Here is a 19,487-nt window from a genome sequence, read left to right on the forward strand (position 1 = left end):
TTGGGACATGTGTATTAACGACATGCTTGTTATATCTACAAAATGTGTAGTCTACGTATACATGTAGGTAGTGGGGGGAGTCCATTGGTAATACTAGGTGTTTTGTTATGAGTTGTACGGGTTTGACGTCGTAGGGTTTATAAGTCTATGGAGACCGTAGTGTACAATGATCTAGCTACCTCAGGTAAGTCGATTGTTTTCATTATTATTATTTGAAAGTATGTAAAGCGATATTCACACTTTTCAGTGTATTTTCTGAAAGCGATCGTTTGAAATCCCGGGTCACGATTGATATGTTTTTACTATCGGTTAACATATGACAACTGATTCCTTGTTTACCGTAATGTTTCAGTAAGCTGATAAGGTACTAATGCAGATTGATTTGTTTTTACTATCGGTTAAAATATGACAACTGATTCCTTGTTTACCGTAATGTTTCGGTAAGCTGCTAAGATACTAATGCAGATTGATTTGTTTTTACTATCGGTTAACATATGACAACTGATTCCTTGTTTACCGTCATGTTTCGGTAAGCTGCTAAGATACTAATGCAGATTGATTTGTTTTTACTATCGGTTAACATATGACAACTGATTCCTTGTTTACCGTCATGTTTCGGTAAGCTGCTAAGATACTAATGCAGATTGATTTGTTTTTACTATCGGTTAACATATGACAACTGATTCCTTGTTTACCGTCATGTTTCGGTAAGCTGCTAAGATACTAATGCAGATTGATTTGTTTTTACTATCGGTTAACATATGACAACTGATTCCTTGTTTACCGTCATGTTTCGGTAAGCTGCTAAGATACTAATGCAGATTGATTTGTTTTTACTATCGGTTAACATATGACAACTGATTCCTTGTTTACCGTCATGTTTCGGTAAGCTGCTAAGATACTAATGCAGATTGATTTGTTTTTACTATCGGTTAACATATGACAACTGATTCCTTGTTTACCGTCATGTTTCGGTAAGCTGCTAAGATACTAATGCAGATTGATTTGTTTTTACTATCGGTTAACATATGACAACTGATTCCTTGTTTACCGTCATGTTTCGGTAAGCTGCTAAGATACTAATGCAGATTGATTTGTTTTTACTATCGGTTAACATATGACAACTGATTCCTTGTTTACCGTCATGTTTCGGTAAGCTGCTAAGATACTAATGCAGATTGATTTGTTTTTACTATCGGTTAACATATGACAACTGATTCCTTGTTTACCGTCATGTTTCGGTAAGCTGCTAAGATACTAATGCAGATTGATTTGTTTTTACTATCGGTTAACATATGACAACTGATTCCTTGTTTACCGTCATGTTTCGGTAAGCTGCTAAGATACTAATGCAGATTGATTTGTTTTTACTATCGGTTAACATATGACAACTGATTCCTTGTTTACCGTCATGTTTCGGTAAGCTGCTAAGATACTAATGCAGATTGATTTGTTTTTACTATCGGTTAACATATGACAACTGATTCCTTGTTTACCGTCATGTTTCGGTAAGCTGCTAAGATACTAATGCAGATTGATTTGTTTTTACTATCGGTTAACATATGACAACTGATTCCTTGTTTACCGTCATGTTTCGGTAAGCTGCTAAGATACTAATGCAGATTGATTTGTTTTTACTATCGGTTAACATATGACAACTGATTCCTTGTTTACCGTCATGTTTCGGTAAGCTGCTAAGATACTAATGCAGATTGATTTGTTTTTACTATCGGTTAACATATGACAACTGATTCCTTGTTTACCGTCATGTTTCGGTAAGCTGCTAAGGTACTAATGCAGATTGATTTGTTTTTACTATCGGTTAACATATGACAACTGATTCCTTGTTTACCGTCATGTTTCGGTAAGCTGATAAGATACTAATGCTGACCGTGCTACGTCTGTCCACTTGTATACAACCTACATAGAACGGACCCTGTGTGACCTAATTATGTGAACCAGAATTTTCACGCAGGAAGCGGTTTCTCTTCATATATATTGGTAAATACTGGCAAAACTTCATGGTTATTGCACACAAATCAGTGGTTCGTGTAATACGGAAAGTTCATCGCTATGTAAATCATTCTTCAAACTATAGCTGCAGAGTAATGGTAGGTCGTTATAACGCTGTGTGGCATTTATCCCTGTTTAACGTTCAACATTAAGGGTAATGGCAACCACTGATTAACCCTTTGTCAGTATAATGTGACCGGGCGGAATGCTGTGCTGGGTGCATGCGGCATGGCATTGCGGCGAGATAGAGCTATAAAGTTGGTATTAGATCCGCGCTATCACGAGGAGACAAATACACCAAAATATCCTAGTTCCAGCACACATTCACACACGCACGCATCAACAACACACATGGAGGCACGTCCTTATATGACCTTAGCTGTTAATAGGACGTTAAACAAAATAAAATCAAACTAAACAGGAAATACAAGAAAGATTTAAAACCAGAACACTATGTTAAACATAATATGACTGGACCTTACCGTGGTGCTCTAACCAAGCTCAGATGTGGTAGTGCTCCTTTAAGGATAGAGACTGGGCGATATAGTAGACCTCCAACTCCTTTACATGAGCGGTTTTGTTTTTCTGCACTAACTCAGTGAAGACTGAAGTTAATTTTTTATGCGACTGTCCTTTGTATAGTGACCAAAGACTTAGTCTATTTCATCAGATGCAGAACTCTTGTGATACTTTCAAAGGTTGTGATAGTAATGAAAAATTATATTTATTAATGGACAATCCAAATATCCCATTTATATTAGGAAAAACTGTATATTTTATGTCACGCGCGCATTAACAACATACATGGAGGCACGTCCTTAAATTACCTTAGCTGTTAATAGGACGTTAAACAAAATAAAACCAAACTAAACCAATGCTAAACAATGTTACAACTCTATGTAGAGGACATAACTGGACCTGTATATGGTGTTATTAATGGACATGTATATGGTGTTATTAATGGACCCGTATATGGTGTTATTAATGCTGTTACATGCAGTGATATATGGTCGTTTTACCGATATCCCCTTTATCTGATTGGGCTGTTCGTCTTCCATATTTTACTGGGCATACACTGTTACTTGAGATTTTGTTTTAACTACGTGTACCACCTTGGGTTTCTCAATTATCCCTCATACCGAACTAATTGTCGGCTACCTCTAATATTTCAGCCTATCTAGATTTCTACAATGGCTTGATTAAACAATTGATTTTTTAACTGGAAAGAATGCTATTATATCATTCATCATAACAAATCACATACATTTGATCTGTTAGGTTAAATATACAAATATGTGTATAGTGAATGGATAATGTGGATAAATTGTATTAGACGATGCTGTATCGCTCAGATCTGAGTGTTTAACGATACACTGTAACTAACAATGAATTTTAGAAATTCAAACATGTATAGAGTCAAGTGTGTTGACGATTGTGATGCATCCTTTGTGTATGTGCCACGTTGACGTACAGTAATTATACACGAAATCACGAGATAATGGGTGTATAGAAATCGCTGGGTATTGTTGATATGTATATATGTTTAGTATACCGTGGATTGACGACGTCGGTAAACACCACTAGCGTACGGTGCTATTTAGTTACATCGATAAGGTTATTGTGTATTCATTTAGTTCATTAATCAAGGCATAGCGGCCCATTAGTTAGTAGCAAGAAGTAATAGCACACAAACAGTAGGGGATGATTTGGGTTAGTTATAACGTTAGCATTATACCGAAATATTGTAAGTTTCGTATTTTGTGCTTTACGTACGGAAATACATACGTAAATCGTTTTATCATATTCACTCTCTAAGTATCGTTTATCAAATTGTACAATGGCGGGTTGGTGGAGATGACTGAGATAACAGTTTACGGTCCTGTATAAACCCTCGTGACAAAGTGTATACTATGCTAAATATTAAACGTCTGTTTTATACAATTTCCGTATCATTTTTATGATCAGTTCGATATATAAACGTTGACCAAAACAAATCAGTCTTTAAAATTGGTGTTTATAGCTATATTTGTTTGAGCCCAGAGTCAATGCGGAGCAATAATGTAATTCTAACAAAACACTGAACGAAGGGTGAACATTTTACTTCAGCGATCATTTCCAGTATGTCTTTTTTATGAAATGTATTATTAAATAAATTATTACAATCTGTCAATACTAATTCGCAATGTTGTTCAAATTGTTTTACAGATTCGACAGAAAGGTTTGGTAGATGCGAGTCGTTGTCTGACATACGACATGGACCTTTCGGAAGTATCGGAGCAGGAACACCCGGATGTAGAGGGAGCAGTCCCGGGAAAACAGCCGGTCTGTATACTGAGAATAGGATATCGCCGTCGTATAGTATTAAACAGACCCGTAATACACGTTCGCTGTTCCACTTTCAGCGTATCGTTTGCGTATCATTTCCGTAGCGTTTGGGTCCAAGTTGGAACAGCGAACGTGTACGGAACTGTACGTACTACTCGGTAATATATTCATCCTGCCGAATCGGGGGTGGTTTCTTCCTTGTTCTTCTGTTAAGAGGACATTGAAGAAATCAATAAAAGACTTGATGTGTCCCACTGTATGTGTACCGCAAAAGGCGTCTGGCAGAATCAGGGGTTTTCTTATTAGTCTTCTACTTAGTGCGCATGGCAGATACCAAACAATTGATCTGCTGCCCCCATTGCAAAACCTTGGGTATTTTTATGTTTCTATCGTTCCTGCATACTTTCCTCTCGATATATTTTCTCTTTCTGGTGGCGTCTCCCTAGGCACCCGTCCTTATATAACCCTGGCTGTTTCGAGGACAATCAAACGCTTTCAATATTAGACTTTATTTCGTCAACATCTTTTTTTGAAGTACTCCCCATAGGTCATGTTCTTGTCTCTATTGACTTCTACGTTTGTTTTTGTGTTCATGCTGTTGTTGTTTTACAGTGCTACACAACAGACGATACCTTCCGCGGCAGGCAACTTATAGCGGGAGTGCCTGCAGAACTACTCGATTCGTCGAGATTGTCTCTCCTTAGGTGCTATTCAAAACACGACATTTCACAGGATGCCCCATAGTAACACCAGGGACATCATCCCCTGTCACCAGGGACATCATTCCCTGTCACCAGGGACATCATTCCCTGTCACCAACACTTCTGCTATTATTACCCTGTAGTCTCCCGTCTAACTTTAGTTTTTGGGTGTACAAAAAGTGCCCGTCACAAATCTCTTTGATCAGGAAGAATATTTTAAATTTTAGCAAATCCGCTATCAGTGCATTCATACTTTGAAATATTTTTCAAAACAAACATGAAATATAGCTGATATATCCCACTGCATGATCGTACGGGGCGACTTATTTGGGCTCCCTGCAGAGTCCTGGGTGGTTTCGTCCTTGTCGTCTATTTAAGTGTATCGTTAAGGTCACTAATGTTGGGCCCTGCAGAATCTGGCGTTTTCTTCCGTGTATCATACAGGAAGACGAAAACGGTTTGCTGCCTACTTGTAAGACATATTTTCCAGTTTCTTGTCTACCTTCTTTCTTTCCAATCTATTTTTCCGATGTCTCCCTATGCACTCATTATCTTATGACACTTACTCTTGCAAGGACATTGTTCTCAAAATAAATAAACAAATCAAGAAAATATAAAACAACAATTCAAAGTACAAATCGGAATAATTTATCTTGCAGAAAACGGTATATGTAAAAGTAGTGTTTCTGAAACTCGGCGAGATAGAGACGGTGAAGGAGCAGTTTGTGGCTGACGTCTTTATACAGGCAAGATGGCGGGAGCAAGTTCTGGACAGTTGCAAAGTAAGATGATATTAAGATCACAGAAAATAAGTTATGGACACTAGCAAAGTAATATGATATTGTGATTCACGGGGGGAAAGTGACGACGAAACATAATACACACTGACGGCGACCATAAAACTGACCGCGACTCATAATACAACTGACCGCGACACATAATACAACTGACGGCGACACATAATATGTACAACTGACGGCGACACATAATATGTACAACTGACGGCGACAAATAATACAACTGACGGCGACACATAATATGTACAACTGACGGCGACAAATAATACAACTGACGGCGACACATAATAAAACTGACGGCGATACATAATACAAATGACGGCGATACATAATATGTACAACTGACGGCGACAAATAATACAACTGACGGCGACAAATAATACAACTGACGGCGACTCATAATACAACTGACCGCGACACATAATACAAATGACGGCGATACATAATACAACTGACGGCGACAAATAATACAACTGACGGCGACAAATAATACAACATATAACGACACATAATACAACATATAACGACACATAATAAATCTGACGGCGATACATAATACAACTGACGGTGACACATAATACAACTGACGGCGACACATACTACAACTGACCGCGATAACTTTTAACTTTTGATATTATATTTAATTAAACTGCTTGACCACAGACCTTCATGCTAATGTGTAGACTAGTCACGTACACGCTTCTATTCTTGTTCTTCGATTTTTGTTCAATCCTTGGCCAAAATTGTCTTCAGGTCGAATTATTTATGCAACCCTTGATATTATAAACATGCAACGCTTGCAAAATATTCATACAACCCAGGATATGATAAGTATACAACCCATGATACAATATGTATGCAGCCCTTGATATTATATTTATGCAAAACTTTATATACTATTTATAAATCCCTTGATATAATGATTATTTAAAGTAATTTTAATGAAGTTAATTTCGCCTTCTGTATGCATTGTAATGTTTATTTATTTTAAGAATAAGATAAGTATTCATGTGTTTTGTCCTATCCAAGAGTGAAAAGGTGGACTTCAACAAATATTGGAATCCAAATATTCAGATACAAAACCTGACTTCGTCAACAAAGAGAAACAAATGGAATGAGATTCGTTTTGGAAAATCCGGTGAAGCCTTTATAGTTGAGAGACGACGCATTAGCGGAACGTTCACGGAGAAAATGGAACTCGAGGATTTCCCTTTTGATTCGCAAGACCTCAGTATACTTATGACGTCAGATCTGCCGGTAAAGGAGGTTATACTTGAGGAGGACAATCAAGACTTGTCAACAATTAATGTGGCCAGCTTTGCCGACGAACAGGAGTGGTTTCTTAGTGACCATGTGGAAAGCAACAAGAGTGTTATACGGAAGGAGTTTACCCAGAGTAAGAACGTCGAGTTTCCGGTGTTACGTGTCAGCTGTATCGCCACACGTCAATTCATGTTCTTCGTTTGGAACATCATTATCATCACGGTGAGTAACCTGTTACGTCTGACCTGAATTAAGAGACCCTCCCCGTATAGCAACACGTCAATTCGTGTTCTTCGTTTGGAACATCATTATCATCACGGGGAGTAACCTGTTACGTCAGACCTGTATTAAAAGACCCTCCCCGTATAGCAACACGTCAATTCGTGTTCATCGTTTGGAACATCATTATCATCATGGTGAGTAACCTGTTACATCAGACCTGTATTAAAAGTCCATCCCCGTATAGCAACACGTCGATTCATGTTCTTCGTTTGGAACATCATTATCATCACGGGGAGTAACCTGTTACGTCAGACATGTATTAAGAGACATCCCCGAATAGCAAAACGTCAATTCATGTTCATCGTATGGAACATCATTATCATCACGGTGAGTAACCTGTTACATCAGACCTGTATTAAAAGTCCATCCCCGTATAGCAACACGTCGATTCATGTTCTTCGTTTGGAACATCATTATCATCACGGTAAGTAACCTGTTACGTCAGACCTGTATTAAGAGACCATCCCGGTATAGCAAGACGTCGATTCATGTTCTTCGTTTGGAACATCATTATCATCACGGTAAGTAACCTGTTACGTCAGACCTGTATTAAGAGACATACCCGTATAGCAACACGTCGATTCATGTTCTTCGTTTGGAACATCATTATCATCACGGTAAGTAACCTGTTACGTCAGACCTGTATTAAGAGACCCTCCCCGTATAGCAACATGTCAATTCGTGTTCTTCGTTTGGAACATCATTATCATCACGGGGAGTAACCTGTTACGTCAGACCTGTATTAAAAGCCCCTCCCCGTATAGCAACACGTCAATTCGTGTTCTTCGTTTGGAACATCATTATCATCACGGGGAGTAACCTGTTACGTCAGACCTGTATTAAAAGCCCCTCCCCGTATAGCAACACGTCAATTCGTGTTCATCGTTTGGAACATCATTATCATCATGGTGAGTAACCTGTTACATCAGACCTGTATTAAAAGTCCATCCCCGTATAGCAACACGTCGATTCATGTTCTTCGTTTGGAACATCATTATCATCACGGTAAGTAACCTGTTACGTCAGACCTGTATTAAGAGACCCTCCCCGTATAGCAACATGTCAATTCGTGTTCTTCGTTTGGAACATCATTATCATCACGGTGAGTAACCTGTTACGTCAGACCTGTATTAAAAGACCCTCCCCGTATAGCAACACGTCAATTCGTGTTCTTCGTTTGGAACATCATTATCATCACGGTGAGTAACCTGTTACGTCAGCCCTGTATTAAGAGACCATTCCGGTATAGCAACACGTCGATTCATGTTCTTCGTTTGGAACATCATTATCATCCCGGTGAGTAACCTGTTACGTCAGACCTGTATTAAAAGACCCCCCCCGTATAGCAACACGTCAATTCGTGTTCTTCGTTTGGAACATCATTATCATCACGGTGAGTAACCTGTTACGTCAGACCTGTATTAAGAGACCATTCCGGTATAGCAACACGTCGATTCATGTTCTTCGTTTGGAACATCATTATCATCACGGTGAGTAACCTGTTACGTCAGACCTGTATTAAGAGACCCTTCCCGTATAGCAACACGTCAATTCGTGTTCTTCGTTTGGAACATCATCATCACGGTGAGTAACCTGTTACGTCAGACATGTATTAAAAGACCATTCCGGTATAGCAACACGTCAATTCATGTTAATCGTTTGGAACATCATTATCATCACGATGAGTAACCTGTTACGTCAGACCTATATTGAGAGACCATTCTCGGGAAAAAACCAACATACAACCCCCGGCTCTCATACAACCATATATTACAAGCATACATTACAACCATACATTACAACCATATATTACAATCATACATTACAACCATACATTACAACAATATATTACAACAATATATTACAACCATACATTACAACCATATATTACAACCATACATTACAGACATACATTACAACCATACATTACAACCATACATTACAACCATATATTACAACCATACATTACAACGATATATTACAACCATACATTACAACAATATATTACAACCATACATTACAAAGATATATTACAACCATACATTACAAAGATATATTACAACCATACATTACAACAATATATAACAACGATACATTACAACAATATATTACAACCATACATTTCAACCATATATTACAACCATGTATTACAACCATACATTACAACCATATATTACAACCATATATTACAACCATACATTACAACTATATATTACAACCATATATTACAACCATACAGTACAACCATACATTACAACCATACATTACAACCATATATTATAACCATACACTACAACCATACATTACAACCATACATTACAACCATATATTACAACCATATATTACAACCATACATTACAACCATATATTACAACCATACATTACAACCATATATTACAACCATACATTACAACCATATATTACAACCATACATTACAACCATATATTACAACCATACATTACAACCATATATTACAACCATACATTACAACCATATATTACAACCATACATTACAACCATATATTACAACCATACATTACAACCATATATTACAACCATACATTACAACCATATATTACAACCATACATTACAACCATATATTACAACCATACATTACAACCATATATTACAACCATACATTACAACCATATATTACAACCATACATTACAACCATATATTACAACCATACATTACAACCATATATTACAACCATACATTACAACCATATATTACAACCATACATTACAACCATATATTACAACCATACATTACAACCATATATTACAACCATACATTACAACCATATATTACAACCATACATTACAACCATATATTACAACCATACATTACAACCATATATTACAACCATACATTACAACCATATATTACAACCATACATTACAACCATATATTACAACCATACATTACAACCATATATTACAACCATACATTACAACCATATATTACAACCATACATTACAACCATATATTACAACCATACATTACAACCATATATTACAACCATACATTACAACCATATATTACAACCATACATTACAACCATATATTACAACCATACATTACAACCATATATTACAACCATACATTACAACCATATATTACAACCATACATTACAACCATATATTACAACCATACATTACAACCATATATTACAACCATACATTACAACCATATATTACAACCATACATTACAACCATATATTACAACCATACATTACAACCATATATTACAACCATACATTACAACCATATATTACAACCATACATTACAACCATATATTACAACCATACATTACAACCATATATTACAACCATACATTACAACCATATATTACAACCATACATTACAACCATATATTACAACCATACATTACAACCATATATTACAACCATACATTACAACCATATATTACAACCATACATTACAACCATATATTACAACCATACATTACAACCATATATTACAACCATACATTACAACCATACATTACAACCATATATTACAACCATACATTACAACCATATATTACAACCATACATTACAACCATATATTACAACCATACATTACAACCATATATTACAACCATACATTACAACCATATATTACAACCATACATTACAACCATATATTACAACCATACATTACAACCATATATTACAACCATACATTACAACCATATATTACAACCATACATTACAACCATATATTACAACCATACATTACAACCATATATTACAACCATACATTACAACCATACATTACAACCATATATTACAACCATACATTACAACCATATATTACAACCATACATTACAACCATATATTACAACCATACATTACAACCATATATTACAACCATACATTACAACCATATATTACAACCATACATTACAACCATATATTACAACCATACATTACAACCATATATTACAACCATACATTACAACCATATATTACAACCATACATTACAACCATATATTACAACCATACATTACAACCATATATTACAACCATACATTACAACCATATATTACAACCATACATTACAACCATACATTACAACCATATATTACAACCATACATTACAACCATATATTACAACCATACATTACAACCATATATTACAACCATACATTACAACCATATATTACAACCATACATTACAACCATATATTACAACCATACATTACAACCATATATTACAACCATACATTACAACCATATATTACAACCATACATTACAACCATATATTACAACCATACATTACAACCATATATTACAACCATACATTACAACCATATATTACAACCATACATTACAACCATACATTACAACCATATATTACAACCATATATTACAACCATACATTACAACCATATATTACAACCATACATTACAACCATATATTACAACCATACATTACAACCATATATTACAACCATACATTACAACCATATATTACAACCATACATTACAACCATATATTACAACCATACATTACAACCATATATTACAACCATACATTACAACCATATATTACAACCATACATTACAACCATATATTACAACCATACATTACAACCATATATTACAACCATACATTACAACCATATATTACAACCATACATTACAACCATATATTACAACCATACATTACAACCATATATTACAACCATACATTACAACCATACATTACAACCATATATTACAACCATATATTACAACCATACATTACAACCATATATTACAACCATACATTACAACCATATATTACAACCATACATTACAACCATATATTACAACCATACATTACAACCATATATTACAACCATACATTACAACCATATATTACAACCATACATTACAACCATATATTACAACCATACATTACAACCATATATTACAACCATACATTACAACCATATATTACAACCATACATTACAACCATATATTACAACCATACATTACAACCATATATTACAACCATACATTACAACCATATATTACAACCATACATTACAACCATATATTACAACCATACATTACAACCATATATTACAACCATACATTACAACCATATATTACAACCATACATTACAACCATATATTACAACCATACATTACAACCATATATTACAACCATACATTACAACCATATATTACAACCATACATTACAACCATATATTACAACCATACATTACAACCATATATTACAACCATACATTACAACCATATATTACAACCATACATTACAACCATATATTACAACCATACATTACAACCATATATTACAACCATACATTACAACCATATATTACAACCATACATTACAACCATACATTACAACCATATATTACAACCATACATTACAACCATACATTACAACCATATATTACAACCATAAATTACAACCATACATAACAACCATATATTACAACCATACATTACAACCATACATTACAGACATACATTACAACCTTACATTACAACCATACATTACAACCATACATTACAACAATATATTACAACCATACATTACAACAATATATTACAACCATATATTACAACCATATATTACAACCATACATTACAACCATACATTACAACCATATATTACAACCATATATTACAACCATACATTACAACCATATATTACAACCATACATTACAACCATACATTACAACCATATATTACAACCATACATTACAACCATACATTACAACCATATATTACAACCATACATTACAACCATACATTACAACCATATATTACAACCATACATTACAACCATACATTACAACCATATATTACAACCATACATTACAACCATACATTACAACCATACATTACAACCATATATTACAACCATACATTACAGCCATACATTACAACCATACATTACACACATGGGGACATATCCCAAAACTATGTTACATATGTATCTGTCAATTCGACGCTTAACCCAAATAAAGCCACACACGATTCCAGAACTCAGGATCTCTTAACACTGATGGTCTCTTATTTCAGGTTAAAAACTGACTACATGTAGTACATTTAGAACCAATAGATGTAGTCTCTTTACACCGGTTGTCACTTAGTAGAGTTGGTCGCATGAACAGGTTTTAATCTATCATATACCAACAAACTACAGAATTAGAAAGTCGCAGCGATTAGGGGATTGAGAAAATAATTCATATCTGTATATTTTGCGACTAGTGTGGGAATCCCCTGCAGAAATAGAGACGGTCGTTCTTGTCGTCTGCGTTTGAGCAAGAACGCAACTGAATTAAATCTGATATGCCCGTTGTTACACCTGGAATGTTACATGTCCCCCTTAATATACTTCACTTCATTAGTTCATAACCACGCTGTTCATCTAATGCTAAACATTCGTCCGGAAGTTTTGCAATCATATCCTGACTGTGTCTTTCTTGGAAACATTAGAAATGTTGTTGAACAGTTATAAATATTAGTTATAGTTTGAAACATTCGTCTTTCATGCTAAGACGTAAATAATCTTACCATTTCCTTCGTAAAACGTTTTTGAGTATAACATGAGCGGACGGAATGCTATGATTGGTGCTATTGGCAAGATATATCAGTGAGGTACATATGTAGTACGTTAACGTCGGCAGCAGATCCGTGCTATCACAAGGAGGCAAATACGCCAATATACCCTTGTCTCCGGCACATATACACACATACACACATGCACACATGCACGCATACACAACACACAAAGGACCACGTCCTTGCATGACCTTAGCTGTCGATAGGAGGCACACACATTATGCTGTTTTTTTATTTTTTATAGATACATGTCGTTTTGTCATTAGGTATTTCTACATGTACCTGTTTTTTACAGTTCATCATCAGCACGCTGTCGTTCGCCACTTTCTCTGTTGACCGGACCCTTCCACAGAACCGTCTACAGCTGGCCTTCACTCTAACGCTCACCGGGGTCACGTTCAGGTTCGTGGCCAATCAGAGCCTGCCTAAAATATCCTACCTGACAAAGCTGGTACGTTTAATATTTCAAACCGTCTCTGTTATATTTTCCCTCATTATATTCTTCAAAATATAAATCAATTATATTCAAATGATAACACAAGACATATATGGGATTATAGCTCGTTGCTAATTCCTTTATAACAATCCACAACCAAATACAAACCACACCTAACCACTATAGCCTACTCCCACTGGCCAACATACGTCACCAAATAATTGCATTTAAATATGTTTATCCAAAAACAACCTTGCACTATAGATAAGAAAAAATACATAGTGATGAGCAACGAACTCGAAAGAGCGCAATTAGCGCGTGCTCCCTATATATATACCCTACACCACGTGAGATCCACCAGACACGTCCTCACCCGAATACTTACGGAAACAACCGAAGTTAATTTAATTTATTGTATAACCAATACATTGACCGGCACTTGATGAAAACAACAACACTTATATGTTTACGACATCTTCCCCACAGGACAAATACATCTTGTTCTGCATGATCTTCAACTTCCTCGTGAGCGTGTGGCACGCGGGCGGTTCACAGATCGACGACGGTACAGCGGCTGACGGTCAACACGATTTTTGGGCCTTTATCTTCTTCATCATCCTGTACTCCTCATTTCAGCTTCTGTTCTTCCTTACCGTCCTCATCAGGGTAAGACATTCTGCATCATTTCGCGTCTCCGTGTTAATCATTTGAAGGCAATAGACGTCGACACAAGTTCGTTATAGATTTTCATGTTGGAGTGTAATAGTGTGTTCCAAATTGTACAGTAAGTGTCCTAATTCAACTAGCCTTCTTCATATCGATCAAGAAATGACCAAGCCGTATATATGTTTATTTTCCAGCCAGTTTATCATCCTTGTATATTTTATCGTAATTCCTACTATATTGATTATATCTGTTCGACCTCTTTAATGTAACGAAATATATTGCTGCCCGACCAGTAATTTTCCTTTCCGTAACATTGCTATGGGAAGTAATGAAGAAAAGTTTAAACAGTGCTGCAGGTGAATTAATAATGGAGAATGTGTCTGGTCTGTTTTCCAGTTACCCATGTTTGTTATACTTTCTCGGAACTAAGATATTTAACAACTGTATAATTATAGAACTGCATAATTGACGAGGAAAACGCTATAACCACGTTGTTCTGATCATGCAGATATGAAACAACCAATTTTGATTGGCTGGTTGGTGAGCGCGAATTTTTGTTCGAAATTCCAAAGGCTGAAGTAACTTTGAATTGGTTTAATTTGTAAATACCTATTAGATGTACATGTTTATATTAAAACAAGTAATTGGTCACGAAATACGTATGCTGTAAAAAAGAATGTGTTATACATACCATCATTATAGCAGTAGGTACGTGTATGTAGGTGATATATGTTAAGTAAATTACATATGGATTATATTATTTACAGTATTTGGTTGCGAGACAGAAAATCGAGATGAAGATGAAAGCTTACCAAGTAAGTGTTATCGAGATAAGTGATTTTTATGTGTGAGTTACTTATTCGAGAAAACGTTTTCATATTCTACTCCTTATTTGATATAACACAGAGTCAGACGTCACATTTGTTGTTGCGGTTTAGTTACCGCCGAGGTTGCGGGACGTCAATGAAAGTTACACGTATGTTCTGATCGCGTGCTGGTTGAGTTAACACAGTAATTATATCCAATACAAAATACGACATTTCCAGATAAAGATGTGGGCTTTCTCCCGATATTTTATCCGTTTTCCTCCCACATAAAGAACCAGCACTGTCCGGTATATAAATTAAAATTTTCATTTCGTTTCACTTGTTAAGGAAGGGAGTCCAAGTTATCTGTGTTGAATTAAAAATGATCTCTTATTTCACACAAAAAAAGAGAGAAAAATCCGCCACTATTTAAACTGTTTCAATGTACTAAGAATTGGAAACTGGTTTTTTTCCGGCATGAGTATTGCTTTGACAAAGCACTTGTGAAGAGAAAACCATATTTTCCGTGACTTTTATGAAAAAAGTAACAACGTTGATGTTAGTGTAAAAAAACGCTGGGCTTGATCCGGATTCAATCCCTGAGCTTCCGTCTGCAAAAGTATCGCTCTAATTTAACCAATTATGCTAGCTGGTTGACAGACGTGCCCTGGCCCAGTTCTTACAGTTAAATCTTAACGGAAGTTAAAAGGGAGGTAACTGCATATAGGAAAACTTTCATAAAAAAGCTGTAAACCGCTAGTGCTGTTTGAGTTCTCTTCCTTTGAACGATTTGAGTTCGGGGACTCGCGAATCTGTAGAGTTATCTCCCTTCGCACAGTTTAGCTAAGACACTGGACAGTATAGTGTGAGAGACAAAGAGGGCACCTCTGTTAGTATAACCAATAAATGAATTTAAGAAAAGAGTCCATTATTTGCATATCTTTGACATATCTCAATAATGTTTTCATCCAAATTCAATCTATATTGTTTATCGCTCGTTTTTGATGGTACTATTAGTTCGATGGCGCATTCAAAATGTACAGTGTGTCGTTTTTCTATAATTCGTAGCCGTATGTAAGATTACCGTCAGCTAAATATGTTACTCTGTTAATATATTCACAAATGCTAGTCAATGTTATCTATTCTTTTAAAGGGAATAATTTTCTCTAATGGTCACAAGGACAACAACGATTTCGTATATTTACACAGCATTCCACTTCATAGTTGACATGTTGAAATTATATGGAAACTAACTTGAGATGTCTACGTTGCTGAACTGTATACATTGTGGTCGGGTGGTGCAGTGGATAGCGCACTTGCGTTTCACCAAGGCGACCGGGGTCACCTGCCCGATATGCGGGTTTTCTCCGGGTACTCCGGTTTCCTCCCACACTAATATAAGACCCCCCCCCCCGCGATAACATCCAGGTCAACAAGAGTGATTTATATCAGATGTAAAAACTTGTCTCATAATTGTTGTAAAATAAATAAAGCGTTCAGATGTTTTATACGTATTAACACGTACATGAACACTCTGCCGTTTATCTATTTAAAGATATCCATTACCTAACAGCTGGTTGGTTAATGGGCATCTTGTTCGTCAGTATAACATTAGACTGTCTTTATCTTAGTCTTAAAACTTCACCTGTTCTGTTTGTTTATTCAGGAAAAGGCTGTGCTGGTCCTGGGACAGAAATGGTCAAGTAACCGCCGGGTGAAGTCGGACAGAAACAGTAACCGGATTAACCCGACACAGTTCTGAACCCGGATGTTGTCACGTGAAAAAGGAATTACATCAGTATCTCGCGTTCTGGTGTATTAAGTATGAATCGGAGTAAATGCGATTGCAAGCAATAGCGCATTTGATTTTGCCTATTACAGACATTATTTGTCTTCTTTATTACAAAATAAACAACAGAACTAAGAACCTCGTGAAACACTTTATACTCGACACACACTTTATACCCGACACACACTTTATACTCGACACACACTTTATACTCGACACACACTTTATACCCGACACACACTTTATACTCGACACACGCTTTATACTCGACACACACTTTATACCCGACACACACTTGCATGCAAGTCAAGTAATGGAACTGGCAAACAAAACACATTTTAAATCTGCTTTTATATTTCGTGTCTAAGCTGATAATTTACGCTCGCAATTAATTATGGACGATTAGAAGTGAAAGACGTCAGTGACGGCCCAGTCATTCTACGGGTTTAATATCAAAATAACTACAGCAAAAATGATTTCTCCGTTTCGCAAAATTTTTGGTAGCAGGACACATATGTACACTTGGTAAAGTTTGAAGTGATATAACCACACCTGTACCTCTTCGTTAATATTGTGTTATGTATATTGATAGCATTTCAAGACATTAAGGTACATTATGATTTGCCAAAATATTGCTTCTGAATCATGGTTTTGAAACATTGGCGAACTAAGAAGTAGGCCGAATTGGATAGAAATCGTTCCTACACGGTACATGTAAGTTTTAAAAAAGCATAACTCCATTTCGCCACACGATATAATTTATGATAATTCGTATAAGCGACAGACATTTAGAATCCATACATCACAATGTTGATTTCTAGCTCTGTTAACATTTGAATGTCTCTACCTAAAACTGCTTGTATAGATCAGACGGATTGGTGTTTTGACAGAAACATAACGTTACGTTTGGGTACTTGCCGTAAACTATAGATTGGTTGAAAAACTTCTTTTCTTGCTCCCGGGCAATACCGACTTTTGTTGTTGCAGTTTGAACTTTATTTTGAAAGCTGCATAATGGTGGATCTATATTTGGGGCAAAAATAGCAGCTACAGTCGACTTACGTTGAATGGTATTGAAAATAACTTGATTGGAAAGAGTCATATTTGGTGATTCTGTTCTTCAAGATATTGATTATCATTTGTTTTTTAATATACAGTCACAAACAAACGTTTTACAACATACTTGTGTCAACCCCATTGCGGAAACTCTACATTTAATAACATTATATTTCTATGGTTCCCTGGTCTTGTTGGAATCTGTGTAAAAGGAGTGGTCAATGAATTCTTATTTTAAACCTAGTGTAGCCAGGTACATAAAATTCTAACTTGCAACGAAATTGCTAAATGAAAATCAGATTTAGATGCGAATAAGATGTAGGACATGTTCGACAAATTCAATATGACTTGAAATAAATCAATTTGTCAATGGTCTTTTACTATTTCGGTGAAGATGGTTTTTACCAGTACTTGTGATAGTAAGGTCAATGATTAGTTCTCTTAATACTTACCTGTGTGTGTAGATTTACACCTTTATCCTTTATTTTAGTTTGTTTTATTAATGTTTACAATGACACTTATGGTGTTCGGCTCAGCATAACATTATTGTTGCTANGGCGAACTAAGAAGTAGGCCGAATTGGATAGAAATCGTTCCTACACGGTACATGTAAGTTTTAAAAAAGCATAACTCCATTTCGCCACACGATATAATTTATGATAATTCGTATAAGCGACAGACATTTAGAATCCATACATCACAATGTTGATTTCTAGCTCTGTTAACATTTGAATGTCTCTACCTAAAACTG

The 19,487-nt window shown here is 35.7% G+C and overlaps 1 protein-coding gene across 3 annotated transcripts; it reads left to right on the top strand.

Moving 5' to 3' along the window:
• The first annotated feature begins 10 nt into the window (after positions 1–10).
• Positions 11–17,900, top strand: LOC110443131 (gamma-aminobutyric acid receptor subunit gamma-3-like). Of its 3 annotated transcripts, none has more exons than XM_021487140.1 (8): positions 11–184; positions 4,219–4,335; positions 5,699–5,821; positions 6,911–7,321; positions 14,279–14,434; positions 14,906–15,085; positions 15,853–15,900; positions 17,558–17,900. In XM_021487140.1, the coding sequence occupies exons 2-8, from the start codon at positions 4,267–4,269 to the stop codon at positions 17,651–17,653; spliced, it is 1,083 nt and encodes a 360-aa protein (XP_021342815.1). In that variant the 5' UTR covers positions 11–184; positions 4,219–4,266; the 3' UTR covers positions 17,654–17,900. The 3 variants fall into 3 exon arrangements, with proteins under 3 accessions (XP_021342815.1, XP_021342813.1, XP_021342814.1); XM_021487138.1 differs by having other exon boundaries at positions 12–184; positions 6,866–7,321; XM_021487139.1 differs by lacking the exon at positions 11–184 and adding an exon at positions 1,910–2,001 and having other exon boundaries at positions 6,866–7,321.
• Positions 17,901–19,487: the final 1,587 nt, after the last annotated feature.

The sequence above is a fragment of the Mizuhopecten yessoensis genome, unplaced genomic scaffold, assembly GCF_002113885.1.
Source record: "Mizuhopecten yessoensis strain PY_sf001 unplaced genomic scaffold, ASM211388v2 scaffold716327, whole genome shotgun sequence".
NCBI classification, from domain to species: domain Eukaryota; kingdom Metazoa; phylum Mollusca; class Bivalvia; order Pectinida; family Pectinidae; genus Mizuhopecten; species Mizuhopecten yessoensis.

What these genes read in the sequence shown, in the direction of transcription:
- LOC110443131 (XM_021487138.1), top strand. Translation starts at nt 4,267, where the DNA reads ATGGACCTTTCGGAAGTATCGGAGCAGGAACACCCGGATGTAGAGGGA. An exon ending in AAGTTCTGGACAGTTGCAAA is followed by an intron (nt 5,822 to 6,865) that starts GTAAGATGATAT and finishes GTCCTATCCAAG; the next exon opens with AGTGAAAAGGTGGACTTCAA. An exon ending in TGAAGATGAAAGCTTACCAA is followed by an intron (nt 15,901 to 17,557) that starts GTAAGTGTTATC and finishes TTGTTTATTCAG; the next exon opens with GAAAAGGCTGTGCTGGTCCT.